The sequence below is a fragment of the Oncorhynchus clarkii genome, chromosome 10 (assembly GCF_045791955.1).
Source record: "Oncorhynchus clarkii lewisi isolate Uvic-CL-2024 chromosome 10, UVic_Ocla_1.0, whole genome shotgun sequence".
Taxonomy (NCBI): Eukaryota; Metazoa; Chordata; class Actinopteri; order Salmoniformes; family Salmonidae; genus Oncorhynchus; species Oncorhynchus clarkii.
Window position 1 is genome coordinate 43191663 of NC_092156.1, and position 21469 is coordinate 43213131.

The 21469-nt window shown below is 42.3% G+C and overlaps 2 protein-coding genes across 2 annotated transcripts; one reads left to right on the forward strand and one right to left on the reverse strand.

Annotated features, from left to right (window-relative positions):
- Positions 1 to 4050: 4050 nt before the first annotated feature.
- LOC139418510 (peptidyl-prolyl cis-trans isomerase FKBP2-like) lies at positions 4051 to 11796 on the forward strand. The gene is made up of 6 exons (XM_071168034.1): positions 4051 to 4144; positions 10143 to 10300; positions 10471 to 10583; positions 10795 to 10841; positions 11043 to 11078; positions 11205 to 11796. The coding sequence occupies exons 2-6, from the start codon at positions 10145 to 10147 to the stop codon at positions 11264 to 11266; spliced, it is 414 nt and encodes a 137-aa protein (XP_071024135.1). The 5' UTR covers positions 4051 to 4144; positions 10143 to 10144; the 3' UTR covers positions 11267 to 11796.
- A 254-nt stretch (positions 11797 to 12050) lies between these two features.
- Positions 12051 to 16080, reverse strand: LOC139418511 (protein phosphatase 1 regulatory subunit 14B-like). Its single transcript, XM_071168035.1, has 4 exons — positions 15566 to 16080; positions 14094 to 14177; positions 13856 to 13888; positions 12051 to 13638 (listed from the first exon to the last, which is right to left on the reverse strand). Exons 1-4 carry the CDS (start codon positions 15758 to 15760, stop codon positions 13552 to 13554), a joined length of 399 nt encoding a protein of 132 aa, XP_071024136.1. The 5' UTR covers positions 15761 to 16080; the 3' UTR covers positions 12051 to 13551.
- Positions 16081 to 21469: the final 5389 nt, after the last annotated feature.

Here is a 21469-nt window from a genome sequence, read left to right on the forward strand (position 1 = left end):
CGTGTGTTTGTCCGTTCCTTAGCATGCCACAATGTTCATGATGTTGACATTGAGTCAATAGTTACACCCGGTTTCACTTCATCTTTTCTGAAGCCTCAAATCCACGCGTTTACACAGCCTCAGTTTCAAAACTGAGTAGCGTACTATTATTATATGATATTACTGCAGTGATGGATGATGGGCCTGAGAGCTGCCATATGCTCCTTTGGAGAAGTGGTGGTGTCGTTTGCAGGCGTTGATTGATGGCTCCGTCTGCACCAGGGTACCTGTGGGTGCTGAACATGACCATGTGATGGTTTGATGTGGAGGGACTGAGGGACTGAGGCGATGTAGGAGGCCGAATGACTAGACAGAAGAGACACGGAGTCCTTATTGCTCGCTTAGATGTAGATGGGTTGCAAAGTGCATGCTAAATGGCTGTGTTTCAAATGTTATATTTTTGAGGAGGGAGTTAACCCCAGATAATTATACCTCATCATGAGAGTTGGTGCTTCTTCGATATTAGAAATATGCCTTTGTTGCAGTCTGTCATAGATGTTTGATCCAGTGCCCCCACCACCTTCCTCCCATTCAGTCCTAATGTATCTGACATCTCATCTTTCAGTCTGCTCCTTCTCCCCCTGGCTCCTCTCTGTTAGCTTGGCTCACTCTGCCATCCTCCCACAAGTAAACGGTGCAGCAGCCACTTTTGCAGAACATCTCAGCGACAGAATTCATTTATACAGGTGCGGCTCAGGGTCTCTGTCCAAGTAACAAAGCTACTATGATATAGGTGGTCCTCTCTTTTCTGTTTTGTTTGGTCGTTATCCCCTTAGTTTGTGCTAATTAGTAGCGTGTGAGCTTGCTGTGACAATGGGGCTAACCGTGGGCTAGTGTACACTACCAGTGTGACAGGACACTGGCGGGGAAGGACACAGTGAAGGGTTGTCTTCCCACAGAATGAGGTCAAGTACTAAAAAGGTACACTTCAACTATTACAGACAAAATGAGAAAAAAAATCCAGAAAACCACATTGTAGGATTTTTAAATTCATTTATTTGCAAATTATGGTGAAAAATAAGTATTTGGTCAATAACAAAAGTGTATCTCAATACTTTGTTATATACCCTTTGTTGGCAATGACAGAGGTCAAACGTTTTCTGTAAGTCTTCACAAGGTTTTCACACACTGTTGCTGGTATTTTGGCCCATTCCTCCATGCAGATCTCCTCTAGAGCAGTGATGTTTTGTGGCTGTTGCTGGGCAACACGGACTTTCAACTCCCTCCAAAGATTTTCTATGGGGTTGAGATCTGGAGACTGGCTAGGCCACTCCAGGACCTTGAAATGCTTCTTACGAAGCCACTCCTTCGTTGCCCGGGCGGTGTGTTTGGGATCATTGTCATGCTGAAAGACCCAGCCACGTTTCATCTTCAATGCCCTTGCTGATGGTAGGCTTTGTTACTTTGGTCCCAGCTCTCTGCAGGTCATTCACTAGGTCCCCCCGTGTGGTTCTGGGATTTTTGCTCACCGTTCTTGTGATCATTTTGACCCCACAGGGTGAGATCTTGCGTGGAGCCCCAGATCGAGGAAGATTATCAGTGGTCTTGTATGTCTTCCATTTCCTAATAATTGCTCCCACAGTTGATTTCTTCAAACCAAGCTGCTTACCTATTGCAGATTCAGTCTTCCCAGCCTGGTGCAGGTCTACAATTTTGTTTCTGGTGTCCTTTGACAGCTCTTTGGTCTTGGCCATAGTGGAGTTTGGAGTGTGACTGTTTGAGGTTGTGGACAGGTGTCTTTTATACTGATAACAAGTTCAAACAGGTGTCATTAATACAGGTAACGAGTGGAGGACAGAGGAGCCTCTGAAAGAAGAAGTTACAGGTCTGTGAGAGCCAGAAATGTTGCTTGTTTGTAGGTGACCAAATACTTATTTTCCACCATAATTTGCAAATAAATTCATTACAAATCGTACAATGTGATTTTCTGGATTTGTTTTCTAATTTTGTCTGTCATAGTTGAAGTGTGCCTATGATGAAAATTACAGGCCTCTCATCTTTTTAAGTGGGAGAACTTGCACAATTGGTGGCTGACTAAATACTTTTTTGCCCCACTGTATAATACTATCGTTCAAAAGTTTGGGGTTACTTATAAATGTCCTTGTTTTTGAAAGAAAAGCCATTTTTTCCATTAAAATAGCATCAAATTGATCAGAAATACAGTGTTGACATTGTTAACGTTGTAAATGACTATTGTAGCTGGAAACGGCAGATTTTTTTAATGGAATATATCCATAGGCATACAGAGGCCCATTATCAGCAACCATCACTCCTGTGTTCCAATGGTACGTTGTGTTAGCTAATCCAAGTTTATCATTTTAAAAAGCTAATTGATCATTAGAAAACCCTTTTGCAATTATGTTAGCACAGCTGAAAACTGTTGTATGATTAAAGAAGCAATAAAACTGGCCTTCTTTAGACTAGTTGAGTATCTGGAGCATCAGCATTTGTAGGTTTGATTACAGGCTCATAATGGCCAGAAACAAAGTACCTTCTTCTGAAACTTGTCAATCTATTCTTGTTCTGAGAAATTAAGGCTATTCCATGTGAGAAATTGCCAAGGAACTGAAGATCTTGTGTACTACTCCCTTTACAGAACAGCGCAAACTGGCGCTAACCAGAATAGAAATAGGAATGGGAGGCCCCGGTGCACAACTGAGCAAGAGGATAAGTACATTGGAGTGTCTAGTTTGAGAAACAGACGCCTCACAAGTCCTCAACTGGTAGCTTCATTAAATTGTCCCCGCAAAACACCAGTCTCAACGTCAACAGTGAAGAGGCTACTCCGGGATGCTAAGTCAAGGGGTCTGAATACTTTACAAGAGCACTGTAATCCGTGGTCTGTGGGATACTTGCAGCTGTCATATTGCTTGACCTGTTTTGATGGGATTTGTCTTGCCACTGTGCCGTACAATACTCTGTGACAGCATTAAACACAGTTCAATAAGTCTGTGTTTACAACAGAGGTATGTCTGTTTCCTGGATATTACCCCTTTCATCCCTCTGATTTAGAAATTAAGACGTTACTTAATGGATTCCCCTGGGGGAAGCCTGAAGCCAAGTCTATTAAATGCTCATCTCTCATGTCAGTTCTCTGCTCTCATGCAAAAAAAGGAGGCCACATACACAACAATATTAATAATGCTAATAGCCCAACAGTCAAAACATGGATTTTCTGATTATATCTTAGGGAGGACTGTATTTGTTTTGGTGGTGGAGAGGGCTAATTTGATTTAAAGTATCGGTGAGGCTATCCACAAACTGTCTTTTCTTAATGAAAGCAATCTGCTGCACATTAAGAATGGCAGTGTGGACATGCATATACAATATATCAAATATGTTTAATCAGTCAGTTCTTCTTCAGTGCTCATATAGGAAGCCTAATGTCTTTATTTGCTAATAAGTAATCATAGACATAAGAAATCATTGAGAAGTGAGAGGAGGAGACTAACGCAAAGACAGTACATTGGTAACAAGAGGAGGAATGGAGTCAGAATGTAGAAAGAGAGAATGAGGCAGGCTGTATATCTTTGGTATGCATGGCAACAACAACCTTTTATAATGGTTTCTTCACCTCTGTTCCTTTCATCTCTTGCTCTCTTCTCTCTCTCTCTTTCTCTCACACACGTCTGAGTCATATGAACCCTAATGGAAAACCTTATTGGAAACGAATGCAGTAATTACAGTGTAACTGAGGGCTCATCTCTAAGGGGAAAAGTGTGCAAGAGGACTTTCAATCAATATGTTGCTTTAGATCATAAACATTCCTGCATAGCTACATTGCCTGTGTTGGTGTTTGCGTGTGCGAGAAGTGTGTGTGAAATGATCATTCATTTGGGTTCCTGTCTTTATTAATACACTGTAGATACAATATATGTGTCAGTCTGCTTTCCATTCCAACTTTAACAGCCCTTTGGCACCACCTGGGGGAACGTTCAGAATCTCTATTTTCTCTGCCAGCAGGCTCTATGAGAACGAACCAATAGCAGGAGAGAAAATCAATGCGTAGACATATCGCGACATTCCATTCAATCGTTCCATTTCCTCTTCCGAAATTTTTGAAGCACACCGACTATCTTCTGTGTGTAATTCCTTTAAAACGCTGGTAAGCTTTTTGGAGACATTACTGATACGTAACTAGCTTTTTGATCTGAAATTGGTTAGGAATATTTATGAGCGAAACGCATGGCTAAATACATGTATTAGGGTAGCTAAAGCAATTGCCACAACCGATAACGTTAGCTAGTTATCTTGCTAACTTATCTGTTAACTCGGCACAATTGTGGGCCATAGTTAGATGTATTAAACATTTTTGTGTTTTGATAATGACAAGTAATACAACTTGCCCAACTTGTTGGAGCTATAGGCCTATCAAAAAGCTTCCATTGTATTATTGCTATAAGCATGTGCCCATTGATGATGAAGTGTAACAATCCTATGGTACTTTCAAGACAACAGAGGTATCGAGAAAAAAAAACGTCAAATCATGACTTGATCTTCTCGTAAAGTTGGAGGTCTAGAAATACCTGCCAGATCTTACATGGATATGTATGTATCAACGAACCACATATTTTAGAAATCTGTCAGTCGATGACACTGTCGATTGGGTGTTAGGCACCCATTGGTCTAAGCATACAACGTCTGAGCAGGGGACGTGACTATGGAACGCCGTTTGGGTCATTGCGTGTCAAAAATTATCACACTATGTGACGTGTCAAATCACACTATGTGACGTGTTAGGACCAGAATATGACTGCATGTCACATAATAATTGAACCTATTCATACATTTTTTTACGTAGTTATTACACTGTGATTACACTATCACTAGTATTTCATTTGTCACAACGATTCATCGATACGTATGCTATGATGCTGGCAAAGTTGTCTCGCGCACCTACAGTACTGTTCATAAAAAAAGCTGGCTAGCTCACAGATGCAAAAATGTTCTTCCCCAAAAACTGTGCAAAACGACAATCTGTTTCCGTAGCTATAGATGGCTAGCTAACATGATCTAAAATAACCCTAATTTATAGGACAGTTCTTATTTGTTTAATGGTGGTCGGACCCATCTAAGGTTGGAATGTTATTTAAAATCAACAAAAGACAATTTGTTAATTTGACAAAAATATGTTGAAATCACACTGGATATATTATACTTTAGAATTGCATTGGAGGTGTACTTATTTCACTGTACAGCCTTACCTATGGGTTGTGGATCAATGACATGGGGTATCAGTCTACTCAGTGATACCCATAGAACATTGTGGGACTCTGAAACAACTGTGAATTGAGCCACATTTATTGTCAACCTATGTGTATTGAACACTATTCCAGAGGAAAAACAATACTGTGTGGATGTTTTGGAGTCTGATAACTCTGAGGAGGACGTTGGGAAAAAAAAATATATTGGGCATTGAGTAGACTGATACCTCATTTTATTGATCCCCAATACTTAGGTAAATCTGTACAGTGCAATATGAATGTCAATACACACAATAGGCTGACTGGGGAGGTGATTTCACACAGTCATGTCTGACTTCCGGCGCCGACAGAGATGGCCGCCTCGCTTCGCGTTCCTAGGAAACTATGCAGTTTTTTGTTTTTTTACGTGTTATTTCTTACATTAGTACCCCAGGTCATCTTAGGTTTCATTACATACAGTCGAGAAGAACTACTGAATATAAGATCAGCGTCAACTCACCATCAGTACGACCAAGAATATGTTTTTCGCGACGCGGATCCTGTGTTCTGCCTTACAAACAGGACAACGGAGTGGATCCTATGCAGTGACCCAAAAAAACGACTCCGAAAGAGAGGGAAACGAGGCGGTCTTCTGGTCAGACTCCGGAGACGGGCACACTGTGCACCACTCCCTAGCATTCTTCTTGTCAATGTCCAGTCTCTTGACAACAAGGTTGATGAAATCCGAGCAAGGGTAGCATTCCAGAGGGACATCAGAGACTGTAACGTCCTTTGCTTCACTGAAACATGGCTCACTGGAGAGACTATCCGAAGCGGTGCAGCCAACGCGTTTCTCCACGCATCGCGCTGACAGAAACAAACATCTTTCTGGTAAGAAGTGGGGCGGGGGCGTATGCCTCATGGCCAACGTGACATGGTGTGATGAAAGAAACATACAGGAACTCAAATCCTTCTGTTCACCTGATTTTAGAATTCCTCACAATCAAATGTAGACCGCATTATCTACCAAGAGAATTATTTTCGATTATAATCACAGCCGTATATATTCCCCCCCCCAAGCAGACACATCGATGGCTCTGAACAAACTTTATTTAACTCTCTGCAAACTGGAAACGATTTATCCGGAGGCTGCATTCATTGTAGCTGGGGATTTTAACAAGGCTAATCTGAAAACAAGACTCCCTAAATTTTATCAGCATATCGATTGCGCAACCATGGGTGGAAAGACCTTGGATCATTGTTACTCTAACTTCCGCGACGCATATAAGGCCCTGCCCCGCCCCCCTTTCGGAAAAGCTGACCACGACTCCATTTTGTTGATCCCTGCCTACAGACAGAAACTAAAACAAGAGGCTCCCACGCTGAGGTCTGTCCAACGCTGGTCCGACCAAGCTGACTCCACACTCCAAGACTGCTTCCATCACGTGGACTGGGAGATGTTTCGTATTGCGTCAGATAACAACATTGACGAATACGCTGATTCGGTGTGCGAGTTCATTAGAACGTGCGTTGAAGATGTCGTTCCCATAGCAACGATTAAAACATTCCCTAACCAGAAACCGTGGATTGATGGCAGCATTCGTGTGAAACTGAAAGCGCGAACCACTGCTTTTAATCAGGGCAAGGTGTCTGGTAACATGACCGAATACAAACAGTGCAGCTATTCCCTCCGCAAGGCTATCAAACAAGCTAAGCGCCAGTACAGAGACAAAGTAGAATCTCAATTCAACGGCTCAGACACAAGAGGCATGTGGCAGGGTCTACAGTCAATCACGGACTACAGGAAGAAATCCAGCCCAGTCACGGACCAGGATGTCTTGCTCCCAGGCAGACTAAATAACTTTTTTGCCCGCTTTGAGGACAATACATTGCCACTGACACGGCCTGCAACAAAAACATGCGGTCTCTCCTTCACTGCAGCCGAGGTGAGTAAGACATTTAAACGTGTTAACCCTCGCAAGGCTGCAGGCCCAGACGGCATCCCCAGCCGCGCCCTCAGAGCATGTGCAGACCAGCTGGCCGGTGTGTTTACGGTAATATTCAATCAATCCCTATACCAGTCTGCTGTTCCCACATGCTTCAAGAGGGCCACCATTGTTCCTGTTCCCAAGAAAGCTAAGGTAACTGAGCTAAACGACTACCGCCCCGTAGCACTCACATCCGTCATCATGAAGTGCTTTGAGAGACTAGTCAAGGACCATATCACCTCCACCCTACCTGACACCCTAGACCCACTCCAATTTGCTTACCGCCCAAATAGGTCCACAGACGATGCAATCTCAACCACACTGCACACTGCCCTAACCCATCTGGACAAGAGGAATACCTATGTGAGAATGCTGTTCATCGACTACAGCTCGGCATTCAACACCATAGTACCCTCCAAGCTCGTCATCAAGCTCGAGACCCTGGGTCTCGACCCCGCCCTGTGCAACTGGGTACTGGACTTCCTGACGGGCCGCCCCCAGGTGGTGAGGGTAGGCAACAACATCTCCTCCCCGCTGATCCTCAACACTGGGGCCCCACAAGGGTGCGTTCTGAGCCCTCTCCTGTACTCCCTGTTCACCCACAACTGCGTGGCCACGCACGCCTCCAACTCAATCATCAAGTTTGCGGACGACACAACAGTGGTAGGCTTGATTACCAACAACGACGAGACGGCCTACAGGGAGGAGGTGAGGGCCCTCTGAGTGTGGTGTCAGGAAAATAACCTCACACTCAACGTCAACAAAACTAAGGAGATGATTGTGGACTTCAGACAACAGCAGAGGGAACACCCCCCTATCCACATCGATGGAACAGTAGTGGAGAGGGTAGCAAGTTTTAAGTTCCTCGGCATACACATCACAGACAAACTGAATTGGTCCACTCACACAGACAGCATCGTGAAGAAGGCGCAGCAGCGCCTCTTCAACTTCAGGAGGCTGAAGAAATTCGGCTTGTCACCAAAAGCACTCACAAACTTCTACAGATGCACAATCGAGAGCATCCTGGCGGGCTGTATCACCGCCTGGTATGGCAACTGCACCGCCCTCAACCGTAAGGCTCTCCAGAGGGTAGTGAGGTCTGCACAACGCATCACCGGGGGCAAACTACCTGCCCTCCAGGACACCTACACCACCCGATGTCACAGGAAGGCCATAAAGATCATCAAGGACATCAGACTGAAAAAGACTGAAACAGCTTCTATCTCAAGGCCATCAGACTGTTAAACAGCCACCACTAACACTGAGTGGCTGCTGCCAACACACTGACACTGACTCAACTCCAGCCACTTTAATAATGGGAATTGATGGGAAATGATGTAAATATATCACTAGCCACTTTAAACAATGCTACCTTATATAATGTTACTTACCCTACATTATTCATCTCATATGCATACGTATATACTGTACTCTATATCATCGACTGTATCCTTATGTAATACATGTATCACTAGCCACTTTAAACTATGCCACTGTTTACATACTCATCTCATTTGTACATACTGTACTCGATACCATCTACTGTATCTTGCCTATGCTGCTCTGTACCATCACTCATTCATATATCCTTATGTACATATTCTTTATCCCCTTACACTGTGTACAAGACAGTAGTTTTGGAATTGTTAGTTAGATTACTTGTTATTACTGCATTGTCGGAACTAGAAGCACAAGCATTTCGCTACACTCGCATTAACATCTGCTAACCATGTGTATGTGACAAATAAAATTTGATTTGATAAGCGCTACACCACTAAGATTTGCATAAACTCTTCACAGTTGTGTTCTGTGGGTGTCACCAAGTAGACTGATACCCCATTTCATTGCTTCACATTCCAACCTTGCTTAACATTATCTAGTCTAAATATGGCATGATTCCACCAAGTGTAACCTTCTGCATCACTTTCAAATAGGTACTTTTATTTTGAAGGCAAACCGCAAATTCCACCATTGTGCCTAATCCTTATTGTGGCTAGCTTCACACCAGCCAGATGAAGCTAGCTGGCTGCTAATAACGTTACCTTTGGGCAACAGGGTTAAGTAGCGGGCTGGCTATTTATTTTCATGAACTGAAGTTCAATTTCAATAGGCGACCAACAAGTGGCTACCTAGCTAATACTTACTTACAATGATTCCTAAATCATTGCTAAGAATAATGAAAATTACTGCAGGTTTTACTGATCATTGTTTTCAGGTTGGTTGTATTGGTGCTAGCTAGGTACCCCAGAAGTTGCGGTCGAACAAATAAAGCTTTATCACCAACGCCGTATTGTAAACACATTGTTCGTGGCTGGTGTTTGCTTGTTTGCAGACTTTTTTGTTCCGCTTTGACAGGGCTACTGATAGCAGTGGTGGCGCCTGGCTTACACGTGCAAATTCAGAACACACATTATATAATAGAACTGTGATATTTGACGTGCATCCTTTTTGACAAGCAAAGACCCAAACTGCGTTCCATACGTGACCCACATGTTACGCCTCGCTCAAAATAACTAGGAAATTATAACTAGAAAAAACGGTTTTGAACTCGGAATTCCATGACGGAAACTCTGGCATCTTTATAGAGCTCTGACTTTCTGACCAGAATATCACTGGCTCATGATTTGACCTAGTTTTATTTTTTCTCCAAGTTCCCAGTCTTGAAAACACCATTATAGCAGTCTGATGCCCGACGGCACAGTTTGACGTGGCACGCAACCATTGGTTGATGCAGGGAAGGTCTGAGCAGGGTAATGCTAGCCTCGTATGAACCATCCTGATATCGCAAGCTTACATTTTGTTTCGCTACACGGATACAGCGAAACAATGGAAGCTCACGAGATCAGGATGTTCCGAACAAGGCTAGGGGAACGCGACCTATGAGATTTGTGCTTACTTTTGTCGTTCATTAAGTCTTTCACGTGTTCCCCAGATATGAGGCTGTGTCTGCTGTTTGTGGTCACTCTGTTGTCCTTGGCCCCGGCAGTTCGCGGTGGCGACAAAAAGAAGCTCCAAATTGGCATCAAGAAAAGAGTTGACAACTGCCCCATCAAGTCCCGTAAAGGGGATGTGCTGAACATGCACTACACTGTGAGTAATAAGGAGGATGCGTCTGCTTTTGGACATTGAATGAAAAGCAATATATCTATTTCCATCTAATGCTAATTCAATGAATGTCATCCCAATATAATGGAGATCCAGAAATTGACACATTTGAACAAATGACAGTGTGTTTAGTCAATAACTGTGTTTGTTTGCAGGGAAAGCTGGAGGATGGAACAGAGTTTGACAGCAGCATTCCAAGGAACCAGCCCTTCACCTTTACTCTGGGAACCGGACAAGTCATCAAAGGCTGGGACCAGGGCCTGCTCGGGTTGGTGCCTGTTTTTATTGAAATTTTTTCTTTGCCCCTATGGACTTGTGTGCTCATGCATGTGACTGGATGACTTGTGAAGGTATTACATTTGCAGACAGTGTAAAAACTATAGAATTATGTGCTTTTGGATATAAATTGTAACAACAATTTGACCTTTGACTCTTGCATGTGAAGTTCTTAATTCACCAATCCCACTTACTCTCATTAGAATGTGTGAGGGAGAGAAGAGGAAACTGGTCATCCCCTCGGAGCTTGGTGAGGTTGCACACTGATACTTCACACTGTTCCAATGGTCACCTATATATTTCCTATACTGATGACTAAATCTAGCATGCATTATCCACGTAGATTATATAAACCCAATCAATTATCATGAAAGATAAAAAGCCCTAAGCCTTGAGGTCCATATTGCCAGCCACTGTTCTGACTTCTCCATTTATATTATTATTTTTGTAGGATATGGAGACAGAGGAGCGCCTCCTAAGATCCCAGGTATTTCAGATATTTCTCTACATCTCCCACGGGCTTTCTCTACAAGTCAGCCTCTGAGGTAATCATGTCTTTATTGTGAAGCGCTTTCTTCTCTCTTTGTTCGTAACTACCACGTCTCTATAACAGGTGGTGCCACTCTCATTTTTGAGGTTGAACTGCTCAGCATCGAGAGGAGGTCTGATTTATAATGAACGTTAACTTCAAGCAACATCAGCTGCCTGTTAGTGCTGGTTTTAAGTCAGTGTGCTCTACCACTTATAAGCCATTGAAGAACCTGCATAATATACATACTATTCAACTATAACTAACATCATATGTAACTGGTACTCTCTGGTGAATCCAATGCCTTAAAAATGTCACCATTTTTAGTTCAGCATTCAGTTGCCCCTTACCTCATTCCTGTGTTATGTTTTCCTGAACGTTATGCCATGACCAGCTCTTGCTCTTTGACTTAAATGTATCATCATTCTCATTCTGGAGTAATTTACCAGCCTGATAAGTGAAACTTACAGGGTACGTATATCATGCTGAGAGAACAGGGCATATAACACACATGCTATATGGTAGCACAAGATAAGCGATGGTGCACTATTCAGTAGGTTTTTGGGCTCTATTGAAAGGATTTATTTGTAACAGATTTCCAATTTCACTACATTGGTATACAAGACTTGACCAATGGTCTTGTTTCAGTAAAAGATTAAAGATTTGGATTTTGAAAGTGTGACTTTTTTCCCCCGGCAGATATCTAGCTACAGTACCTTTACATTTAGCAGACTCTCTTATCCAGAACAACTTACAGGAGCAATTAGGGTTAAGTGCCTTTTACGTCGACAGTTTTCACTTAGTCGGCTCATGGATTCAAAACAACGGCCTTTCGGTTACTGGCCCAACGCTCTCAACCGCTCGGCTACCTGCCCCCCCCCCCCCCCCCCCCCCTTACAGTAACATCTGAAGTGCACACAAAAGTCTGAGTAGGTAAAACATTGAATTTTAATACAAATGTAACAAATTGGCCAACAGCACCGGTAAGTATTGCTACATTACATGACTACAGTCTTGCAATCATTTTGAACACACACACCACAGATAATACAGTCCCGACCTCCAGCAGATACTCAGTTTGTGGTTTGATTCAGTCTTCAAGGTGGTACACTGAATATGGTAGTTAAAAGTCTGCCCAAGATAACATCACAATGGGGTCCAAAAGAATAAGGAGCAAAGTTTGTAAGGTATACAGATGGTTATGATAGTCATGGTATTCAAGGTTGATTGACCTATCAAGGAACCTTCTGGTATACAATGGAAACCAGAATATTGTACATGGCTACACTCCAGGGCCAACTGTCATACATCTCAAAAGACATCGCTTCAGCCACAAAAGTCAATACAATCATCGCTGTTGTATTCTAAGGCCTTTCCAATCCCTTTTTGCAGTGGTTAATGATATAGGTATATTTGGTTTGAGAAACAAATAAAAAGCTATACAAAGCAAAGGCCTGCCTACACTCTCAGATCAGGTCTGAGAGAAACAGACCCCCCCCCCAGTCTTAGGCACCAGGCTGGAGGATATGGAGGGGGAAACAGTTGAACCATATGTTATGGTAGGGATCAGAAGCATTTACTGTTGTGGTCGTTCATGTAATGAATTTCAATGGGGCCTAACCATTATTTGGCCATGTTTTCCTGTGTTTTATAGAGTCAGTCATGCACTACTCTTTAAATGAAATAACAGTATTTGCGCCATGAAAACCCGTAGGCTACTGATGTCATTACAGGAACCCATGTGTGACATGCTGGTGTTTGTATTTGAATACTGTCCACACTTGCTCATGTCAAACGTATAACACAAAGTATAATGATCACACTCCAATTAGTCCAGTGTAAAACGATTTGACAGTTGAGAGTGCTCGGCTTGAAATCATTACACAGACTTAACTACCGTATCCCACATAAACCATTCTCGGTAACACTTTGCTTGATCTATAAATCTCGTCGTTAAAATGGCATTGTAAAAATGACATGGTTCGAACTAATACCAACCAGTGACAGTTCACTATTTCAAGCTGTCATTATACATACAGTAATGTAAGTTGATTAATCAACAAGTTAGATTTGTTTGACTGTATAATGTCACTACAAGATATCATTAGGTTTGTGTACTTGTCATGCTCTGCTTGTGACTTGTATAGCTCAAGTTAAACGTTAGCATGTTCTTCCTCCGTGTCAACAAATCTGTTTATCAATGCTATACTTTATTACTATGTTATAACACTCATCACTTACTACTGTTAATGTATAACATGATTATATATCGACAAGAAGTTGTTTAAACAAAGAAAGAGACAGTAAGTGATTGGTCGATCCTCTTCCCTCTATCAATCCTGCCGACTCCGAGGGATTCTAGGTGCTGAGGGATTCTAGCTGGGTGTCCCTGTGTAGAACTGAGTTGTAATAGGTTGCGGTCGTTCTGAGGCTAAGGGGGAGATTTTTCATTCTTTTTGGGCGGAGTGCTGAGTTTCTGCAGACCTCTAACCTTCTCTAGGAGAGCCGTGACAAAGGCCTGCAGTAAATGAACAATGGGACATTTTGTGAGACACTGAACAATTGTTATTATGCATGTTACTGTATTACATTGTGTTTCTAGAAACTTGGTCAAAACAATGTATGGGAAGTTGATTTCAGACAGTTATTGTTTCAGTGGATCAGTTGACCCAATGCCGGGCGTATACAAAAGCTGAACAGTAGCAGAGAATAATCTGATAGAATTTCGAACTTACATCTGTAGGTTTGTAACAGTCAACCAGCAAAACCTGCAAAACAATAGGAAGTGAAAGAGGAAATGAACCCCATTCAAGGCCAGATCCTAACTTCAGATCCACGTGGGTAACTTCTGCGTAAATCATGTAACGATATCAACGGGAGAATTGCGATCAGCCTCAAGTTCGGATTCAATCCCTCAATAGAAAAGGACAATAACAGATGTGTAGTCAGCAATGATTAAGGTTTAATGGTCACCTTGACCCTGGAGGCCCGGTCTCCATCAGTGGGCATATCCAACAGCTCATCCACGTCAATCTCCAACTCTGGAATCTCCTCCTCCTGCGAGAGGCAAAGGGAGAGAGTGATGGTGATAGACAGAAAAGCAGAGAAAATTGAGAAAACAACAGAGAGGGAGGGGACAGGAGGAAAAAACAGTGGTGATTAGATCAGACAGGCTTAGGATCAAACTAAATATTCCTGCACCACAGTCTCACCCCCTGACCATCCTCCACAGGTCCCCAATGTCCCTGGCTTCCCCCCTCTGCTTAACACAACAGGATGTGCTGAACCTCCCTATGTGGTGTGTACTGAAAACAATGCAGTGACTTCCTGACCACTGCTTTGCTGTCTACTCAATTGAACATGACAGTAGGAGAAGCCATCACTATAGAAATACAATCTGGTTTCCAGTTCATTGTATTGATGTTTAACTAACTATAATCTACAGCACAGGAGCTTATTCACAAGGTCAAGGAGTAGTTGCAAGACCCCATACTCTGGCACAAGCCTGAGGCCCAGAGTCTGTTGCCTAAATCAAAGGCTGATAAATTACAATATCTCCCACCATATGCCACCCACTGCTCCTGCCAGGGTCATGATTAGTCCAATTAGCTCTTTACCTGCCCAGATGGTCTCTTTGAGGACCATTTGACATAGGTAATGGTCAATAATGTGTCATGTGCAGGTGCTCTATGTTACTACTCAGTCTACAATGTTGACCACTTGGTTCCCACTAACTTATCTTATGCATAGGTGCTACTGGGACCCTTTTATGTGAATAGTTCACACGTTAACCATGTCAAAACACCTATATCTCTCCAGTGGTCTGAGGGGTGTTGCCCCCCCCCCCCCCCCCCCAAAACGGTTGTTTACAGGGGTCTTTAAATGAAAGGGATTAAGTCATACTTGCTCATGTTGAACACATCACAAACATGTCACGCAGTATGTGCCTCCTGCATTTCCATGGATCAGCAGAGGGGGGTGGGATATCTATCCATAGTCATGTATATTTCATTTGTTAAAGACAACCAGGCATTTCCATTATGTAACGTTAAAGTGGGCATGTACCATAATCCTATGGAGTAGAGGCTGTACTGTAACAGCTTTGCAGGTACGGTGGCCATAGTGCTCTGTGCCAAGGCCTACTTATCAATCAATGAATGATGCACACCTTTTATTGGAACAGCACTTCTGTCCATCACTAATTGGGCAGATACCTCATCTCTTCAATTGTTCAGTACAGTATTTCAATGATGTGGCCACACCCTACATTTTGTCTGTAATTCCTACTCATATTTGTTCTATTATTGAATTATAGTATTGCCCTAGGTTTTAATATTACTGCAATTCTATAGCATACATAAACCCCAATCAAAGTAGAGATCATTGAATGTTGTACAAAAAAAAAATGGAGTACACAATGAATCATAGAATGTGTCATTGCTTACCTCACAGTCATATAAATCCGTTAACTGCTCAATTATCCACTCCTCCAAATTGAGTCGCTTCCTCAGCTCTTTTCTATCGTATTTCACGGTTACCCGCCCTTGCTTCTGGACGACTTCTGTGTCCTCGGTACCGGGAGGCGTTTGGAAATAAACCCGCGCTTGAGCGGTTGAGTCCTGGCTTGTTAATGTTGCCATAGTCCTCCTATGTCCGTCTAGATAAGACTGGTTCGATTTTAGATGGGGTTATTTGGTCTTTCTTATCTGCAATTTAAATACCGGGTGACGCTATTGTTCTCTCTGACCGAATTTGCATGGTATTGCACCAATTACTGAACTACTCATTAAAATAACGCAGGCTAGAATATTCACGCAAATGCTTCACACTAATATGCAATTATCGATGACAAAAGATTACAGGCTGGTGAAAAATAAGTAAGCATTTTGAGGATACTGAGCATTCACCCTCCTTCAGATGTACAGTCCTATACCCGTGTAGGCAAGGTAGTTGCACAGTCCAAATCCGGTTTTAGGCCTTGTCACTTGGTACATTCTAACACGTCGTTACATACCAAGTTAAATACTTTGTGCATTTCATTGTACAGTGTATCCTACAAAATTCGTATAGATAAAACACATGTTAATAACTGTTATATAATTCATTGTTGCAGACTCCCATACCCCATATTTCTATTTTGGACTATCCCAAGTACCAAATGTCAATGACTATGCACCTTTACCCCACCTTTTCATGGATAATCCACGCAATATGAATGACATATAGGCCTGTAACTGAACAGTGGTTTGTAATTCCCTCCCGAGATTAAAACATAATAATTGCAACATTCAGACTGGATGGAGTTTAAAGGGCTATAGCCGACAAAATCCAAATTTAATGCATTGGATATACCTTGATACTTGCATTTAAAAAAAAACAGGATAATTAACAATTCCAGTGTCAAATTAATAAAGAAGACAGACAATACATTATAAATGAGAATGCCAACTGTGGAAAAAGCAGATTTTACCACCAGGGGGCAGAAGGCAACCATTAATCCTATCTTCCTGGGAAGCAAAACCTCATCTGCATAGGCTTTGGTCAACTGTGTAGTGTTGGATAAGATTAAAACACTTCTTTGTAAATGTGGTTCCAAGCCATGTCCTCTGTCATCATGCCATATCAATAAAACATGATCGAAAGATTACTGAGATACAGTCTGGTCAAGGCACACCTGCTGTGTTGAGCCTTAAGATTTCATCTCTTCTCTCCAGCCAGGCTCATGCTTGACAGTGGAGCCTACAGACAGTATCCTAGCTGAGAATGTGCCTGAGCAGAACCTGTAAGTTTATTGCAGTCTGGGGGGGGTTCAGAGTTTGAGTGTGCCTCATCCCTTCATCCCTCCTCTTAATGCAGCGTGTCATTGGCTCAGTGGCCTTTTGTATCAGTGATCCCAGAGCTGCATGGTTCTCTAGGGCTGGGTCCCCCCCACCCCCCACCACGTGCACCCAGTGCAGTTTGGGAAACCCTCCTCCTCCCTACCCATTTGATGTGAATAATCTTTGTAAAGTGAAGATAGCACTGTCCTACGAAAAGCCTATACAAAATACATGAGGTGTTCACAGGAGTGGCTCAGTTGTTTAAAAGTTAATCAGCAAAATGTAGCAAAGTGTAAAAATTAAAAATAAACTTCTTTGACTCTATTAACTTTTCCTTAAGTGGGTGGAAGGTGATTGAGAGTAAATCTACCAGGACAGAAAGGCTTTTAGCTTTTCTCTTTTCACTCTTGTCCCAAAAAGCCAGACAAACATTTACTCTCTAAGCAGAATATACATTTCGTTCCCAACAATCTGACAAGCGTAAGGAGCTGTGGTGCCTTACTGTTCAAGGGCTGCTACTGTGACACTACATGACCTAAGTATGTGGACACCTGCTCATCAAACATCTCATTCCAAAATCATGGGCATTAATATGGAGTTGGTCCCCCCTTTGCTGCTATATCAGCCTCCACTCTTATGGGAAAGGCTTTCCACTAGATGTTGAAATCTTGCTGCGGGGACTTGCTTCCATTCAGCCACAAGAGCATTAGTGAGGTTGGCCTCGCAGTCAGCGTTACAATTAATCCCAAAAGTGTTTAATGGGGTTGAGGTCAGGGCTCTAAGCAGGCCAGTCAAGTTTTTCCACACCGATCTTGACAAACCATTTCTGTATGGAGCTCGCTTTGTGAACGAGGGTATTGGTCATGCTGAAACAGGAAAGGCCTTCCCCAAACTGTTGCCACAAAGTTGGAAGCACAGAATCGTCTAGAATGTAATTGTATGCTATAGCGTTAAGATTTCCCTTTACTGGAACTAAGGGGCCTAGCCCAAATGATGAAAAACATCCCCAGACCATTATTCCTCCTCCACCAAACTTTACAGTTGGCACTGTGTATTCGGGCAGGTAGCATCCACCAAACCCAGATTAGTCTGTCGGACTGCCAGATGGTGAAGCGTGATTCATCACTCCAGAGAACGTGTTTCCACTGCTCCAGAGTCCAATGATGGTGCCACGTTGAAAGTCACTGAGCTCTTCAGTAAGACCATTCTACTGCCAATGTTTGTCTATGGCGATTGCATGGCTTTGTGCACAATGGTTATACACCTGTCAGCAACAGGTGTGGTTGAAATAGCCACATCCACAAATTTAAAGGGGTGTCCACATACTTTTGTATATATAGTGTATGATGATCATAAAGTATGTGGGAACTCTAGCAGGGCGTTTCCACTTGACGTTTGGGACGTTTGGGAGAACTAGACATTGATTCTCATCTTAGCTGAATGATGTGTGCTCTATGGCAACCAACTCACCAGTATTCAAATGATTACTGAAATGGAAAACATTGGCTCAAGTGGTGAAACATAGTATTGCTGTGTATCATGGTTAACCAAGTGGGATTACTTTAGCCATGTATTTAGGTTGGTTTTCTCTGTGTCTGATTCATCCTCACTCTTGGAGGTGGCACTATGATGATGACTAACAAGATTCACCATGTGACTCATTGTCCAAAACAACCAAGTTAGTTCTGATCAATTCTAATATATGTATATCTATACCCTCTGAAACTCTGCCATGTCCTCTCTGTGGGATGTTAGAGAGAATAAATCACACTTTTGCTCATATGGAAATTATAATGTATTTGTCATGGTTCTGAAGATCATTCAAAAGCTCTGCATCTACTTTTGAAAAAGAATCATCTGTGTTGATGAGGAACAGACAGATATTATCGTATATTACTCTTGATTTTGATATTACTGTATTACTGTATATTACTGTACTCTTGATTTAGATATTACTCTATTACTGTATATTACTGTAATCTCGATTTTGATATTTCAGTATATTACTGTACTCTTGATTTTGATATTACTGTATTGCTGTATATTACTGTACTCTTGATTTAGACATTACTGTATTACTGTACTCTTGATTTTGATATTACAGTATATTACTGTACTCTTGATTTTGATATTACTGTATTACTGTATATTACTCCACTCTTGTTTTTGATATTACTGTATATGTAGCAGGTACACGCTATTTGTACTAAACAAAACAGACTCATGCCCCCACTGCAATATCCATGATCCAATTACAGAAGTAATTATATGAAATTGTTTTCATATTCTTGACACTGAACAAAATGATCGTGTCAGTGTAGCAAAACGTGTGCCCTTCGTGTGTCAGATGACTAACACCTACAGGGTAGCTATATGGAACATGACAAGCGTAGTTGTACAGAATGGAATCAATTTCCAATAACCACCATGTGCAAGTGATCCGCTGACCCTTGAGTCGTGCATGAATTGCTGCTGTGGCAACTGTGATGGATGACAGTGAATTTACAGTGGATGTGGTTGTCACTGCCGTGCAGGTGAAAATACAGCTGGCAATAACAGAGCTTAGCTCAGGTCACCGTATCATAATGTTTTCATCATATTTAGCTCCGTCTGTTAGCTTCTGTCAATTTGTTGGGTATTTTATTAGGATCCCCATTGGCTGTTGCAAAAGCAGCAGCTACTCTTCCTGGGATCCACACAAAACATGAAACATAATATAGAATGACATAATACAGAACATCAATAGACAAGAACAGCTCAAGGACAGAACTACATCCATTTTTTTAAAGGCACACGTAGCCTACATATCAATACATACACACAAACTATCTAGGTCAAATAGGGGAGAGGCGTTGTGCCGTGAGGTGTTGCTTTATCTGTTTTTTGAAACCAGGTTTGCTGTTCATTTGAGCAATATAAGATGGAAGTTCCATGCAATAAGGCCTCTATATAAAACTGTACACTTTCTTGAATTTGTACTGGATTTGGGGACTGTGATAAGACCCCCGGTGGCATGTCTGGTGGGATAAGTGTGTGTGTGTCAGAGCTGTGTCTAAGTTGACTATGCAAACTATTTGGGATTTTCAACAGATTCATGTTTCTTATAAAAAATAAGTGATTGCAGTCAGTCTCTCCTCAACTCTTAGCCAAGAGAGACTGGCATGCATAGTATTTATATCAGCCCTTTGATTACAATGAAGAGCAGAACGTGCCGCTCGGTTCTGGGCCAGCTGCAGCTTAACTAGGTCTTTCCTTGCAACACTGGACCACACGACTGGACAATAATCAAGATTAGACAAAACTAGAGATGGCAGAACTTGCTTTTTGGAGTGTGGTGTTAAAAAAGCAGAGCATCTCTTTATTACGGACAAACCTATCCCCATCTTCACAACCATTGAATCTATTATGTTTTCACCATGACTGTTTACAATCTAAAGTAACACCAAGTAATTTAGTCTCCTCAACTTGTTCAACAGCCACGCCATTCATTACCAGATTCAGCTGAGGTCTAGAACTTAAGGAATGATTTGTACCAAGTGCAATGCTCTTAGTTTTCGAGATGTTCAGGACCAGTTTATTACTGGCCACCCATTCCAAAACAAAGTGCAACTCTTTGTTAAGGGTTTCAGTGACTTCATTAGCTGTGGTTGCGGATGCGTATATGGTTGAATCATCAGCATACATGGGCAACGTAACTGAAGGAGCTCAACAAAGCAGACACATACTGTACATTAAACAGTACAACTAAAAACAGATTTTGGTAGCTAATCCTTACAGAATCCACTGTAAAAACCAGGAAGTTTCATTTGAGGCAGAATCCTTTTCTCAGGATGAAATACTTGTTGCTGGTGTTGATGAGGGGGCTTTTCCAGATTTCTTTCAAAGGCTAAAAGAAACAGGGTTGCATAACAATACTAATCCTAAACACAAATGCTGGGAGACATGAATCCACTTGGGTGGTCAGGATCTATGTGGATTGGATACGCCAGTGTTGGGGATGGGTACACTGCACGCTCAGAGAGGGAGGGAAGGAAGATGGGGGATCTCCCATGCAAAGGCAGCCATGAGAAGGCTCACTTGACAGTCCAAAGGCGCTTAGCCATCACTGAGAAAAAGCTGCTTTTCCTATGGGTGAAGCCGCACATTAATATGCAGAGAATTGATTAACTAGCAGCCATACTGTCTGAGTTCAAGCTCTTGTCCAGCTCTGGTAGCTGATGTGCCAGAGCTCTCCATCATCGCAGCAATATGAATATATCTTTGAGTCTGGGACTGACACACACACAGTTTCCACACAACAATAGATGAGAAGATCAGAAAAGATCCAGATAGACAAGAGATGCAATACTCCCACTGAACTGGTGTTTGTGGCAGTATTGTCAGTGGGCCACAAACAGGCAAATAACGGTGCAGTACAACAGTGATGTGCAAAACGACATCCCAGAACGTACAACTAGTCAGTTCGTTGTCATGGATGGGCTATTGCAGCAGACGACCACACCAGGTTCCACTCCTATCAGCTAAAAACAA

Bases quoted from the DNA above. Each gene is read 5' to 3' on its own strand.
- LOC139418510 (XM_071168034.1), top strand. From the start codon at position 10,145: ATGAGGCTGTGTCTGCTGTTTGTGGTCACTCTGTTGTCCTTGGCCCCG. The intron at 10,842-11,042 runs GTGAGGTTGCAC...TTATTTTTGTAG, and splicing joins GGTCATCCCCTCGGAGCTTG to GATATGGAGACAGAGGAGCG. The intron at 11,079-11,204 runs GTATTTCAGATA...TCTCTATAACAG, and splicing joins AGCGCCTCCTAAGATCCCAG to GTGGTGCCACTCTCATTTTT.
- LOC139418511 (XM_071168035.1), bottom strand. From the start codon at position 15,760: ATGGCAACATTAACAAGCCAGGACTCAACCGCTCAAGCGCGGGTTTAT. The intron at 14,178-15,565 runs GTAAGCAATGAC...TGCCTCTCGCAG, and splicing joins CGGATTTATATGACTGTGAG to GAGGAGGAGATTCCAGAGTT. The intron at 13,889-14,093 runs GTGACCATTAAA...ATTGTTTTGCAG, and splicing joins ACCGGGCCTCCAGGGTCAAG to GTTTTGCTGGTTGACTGTTA.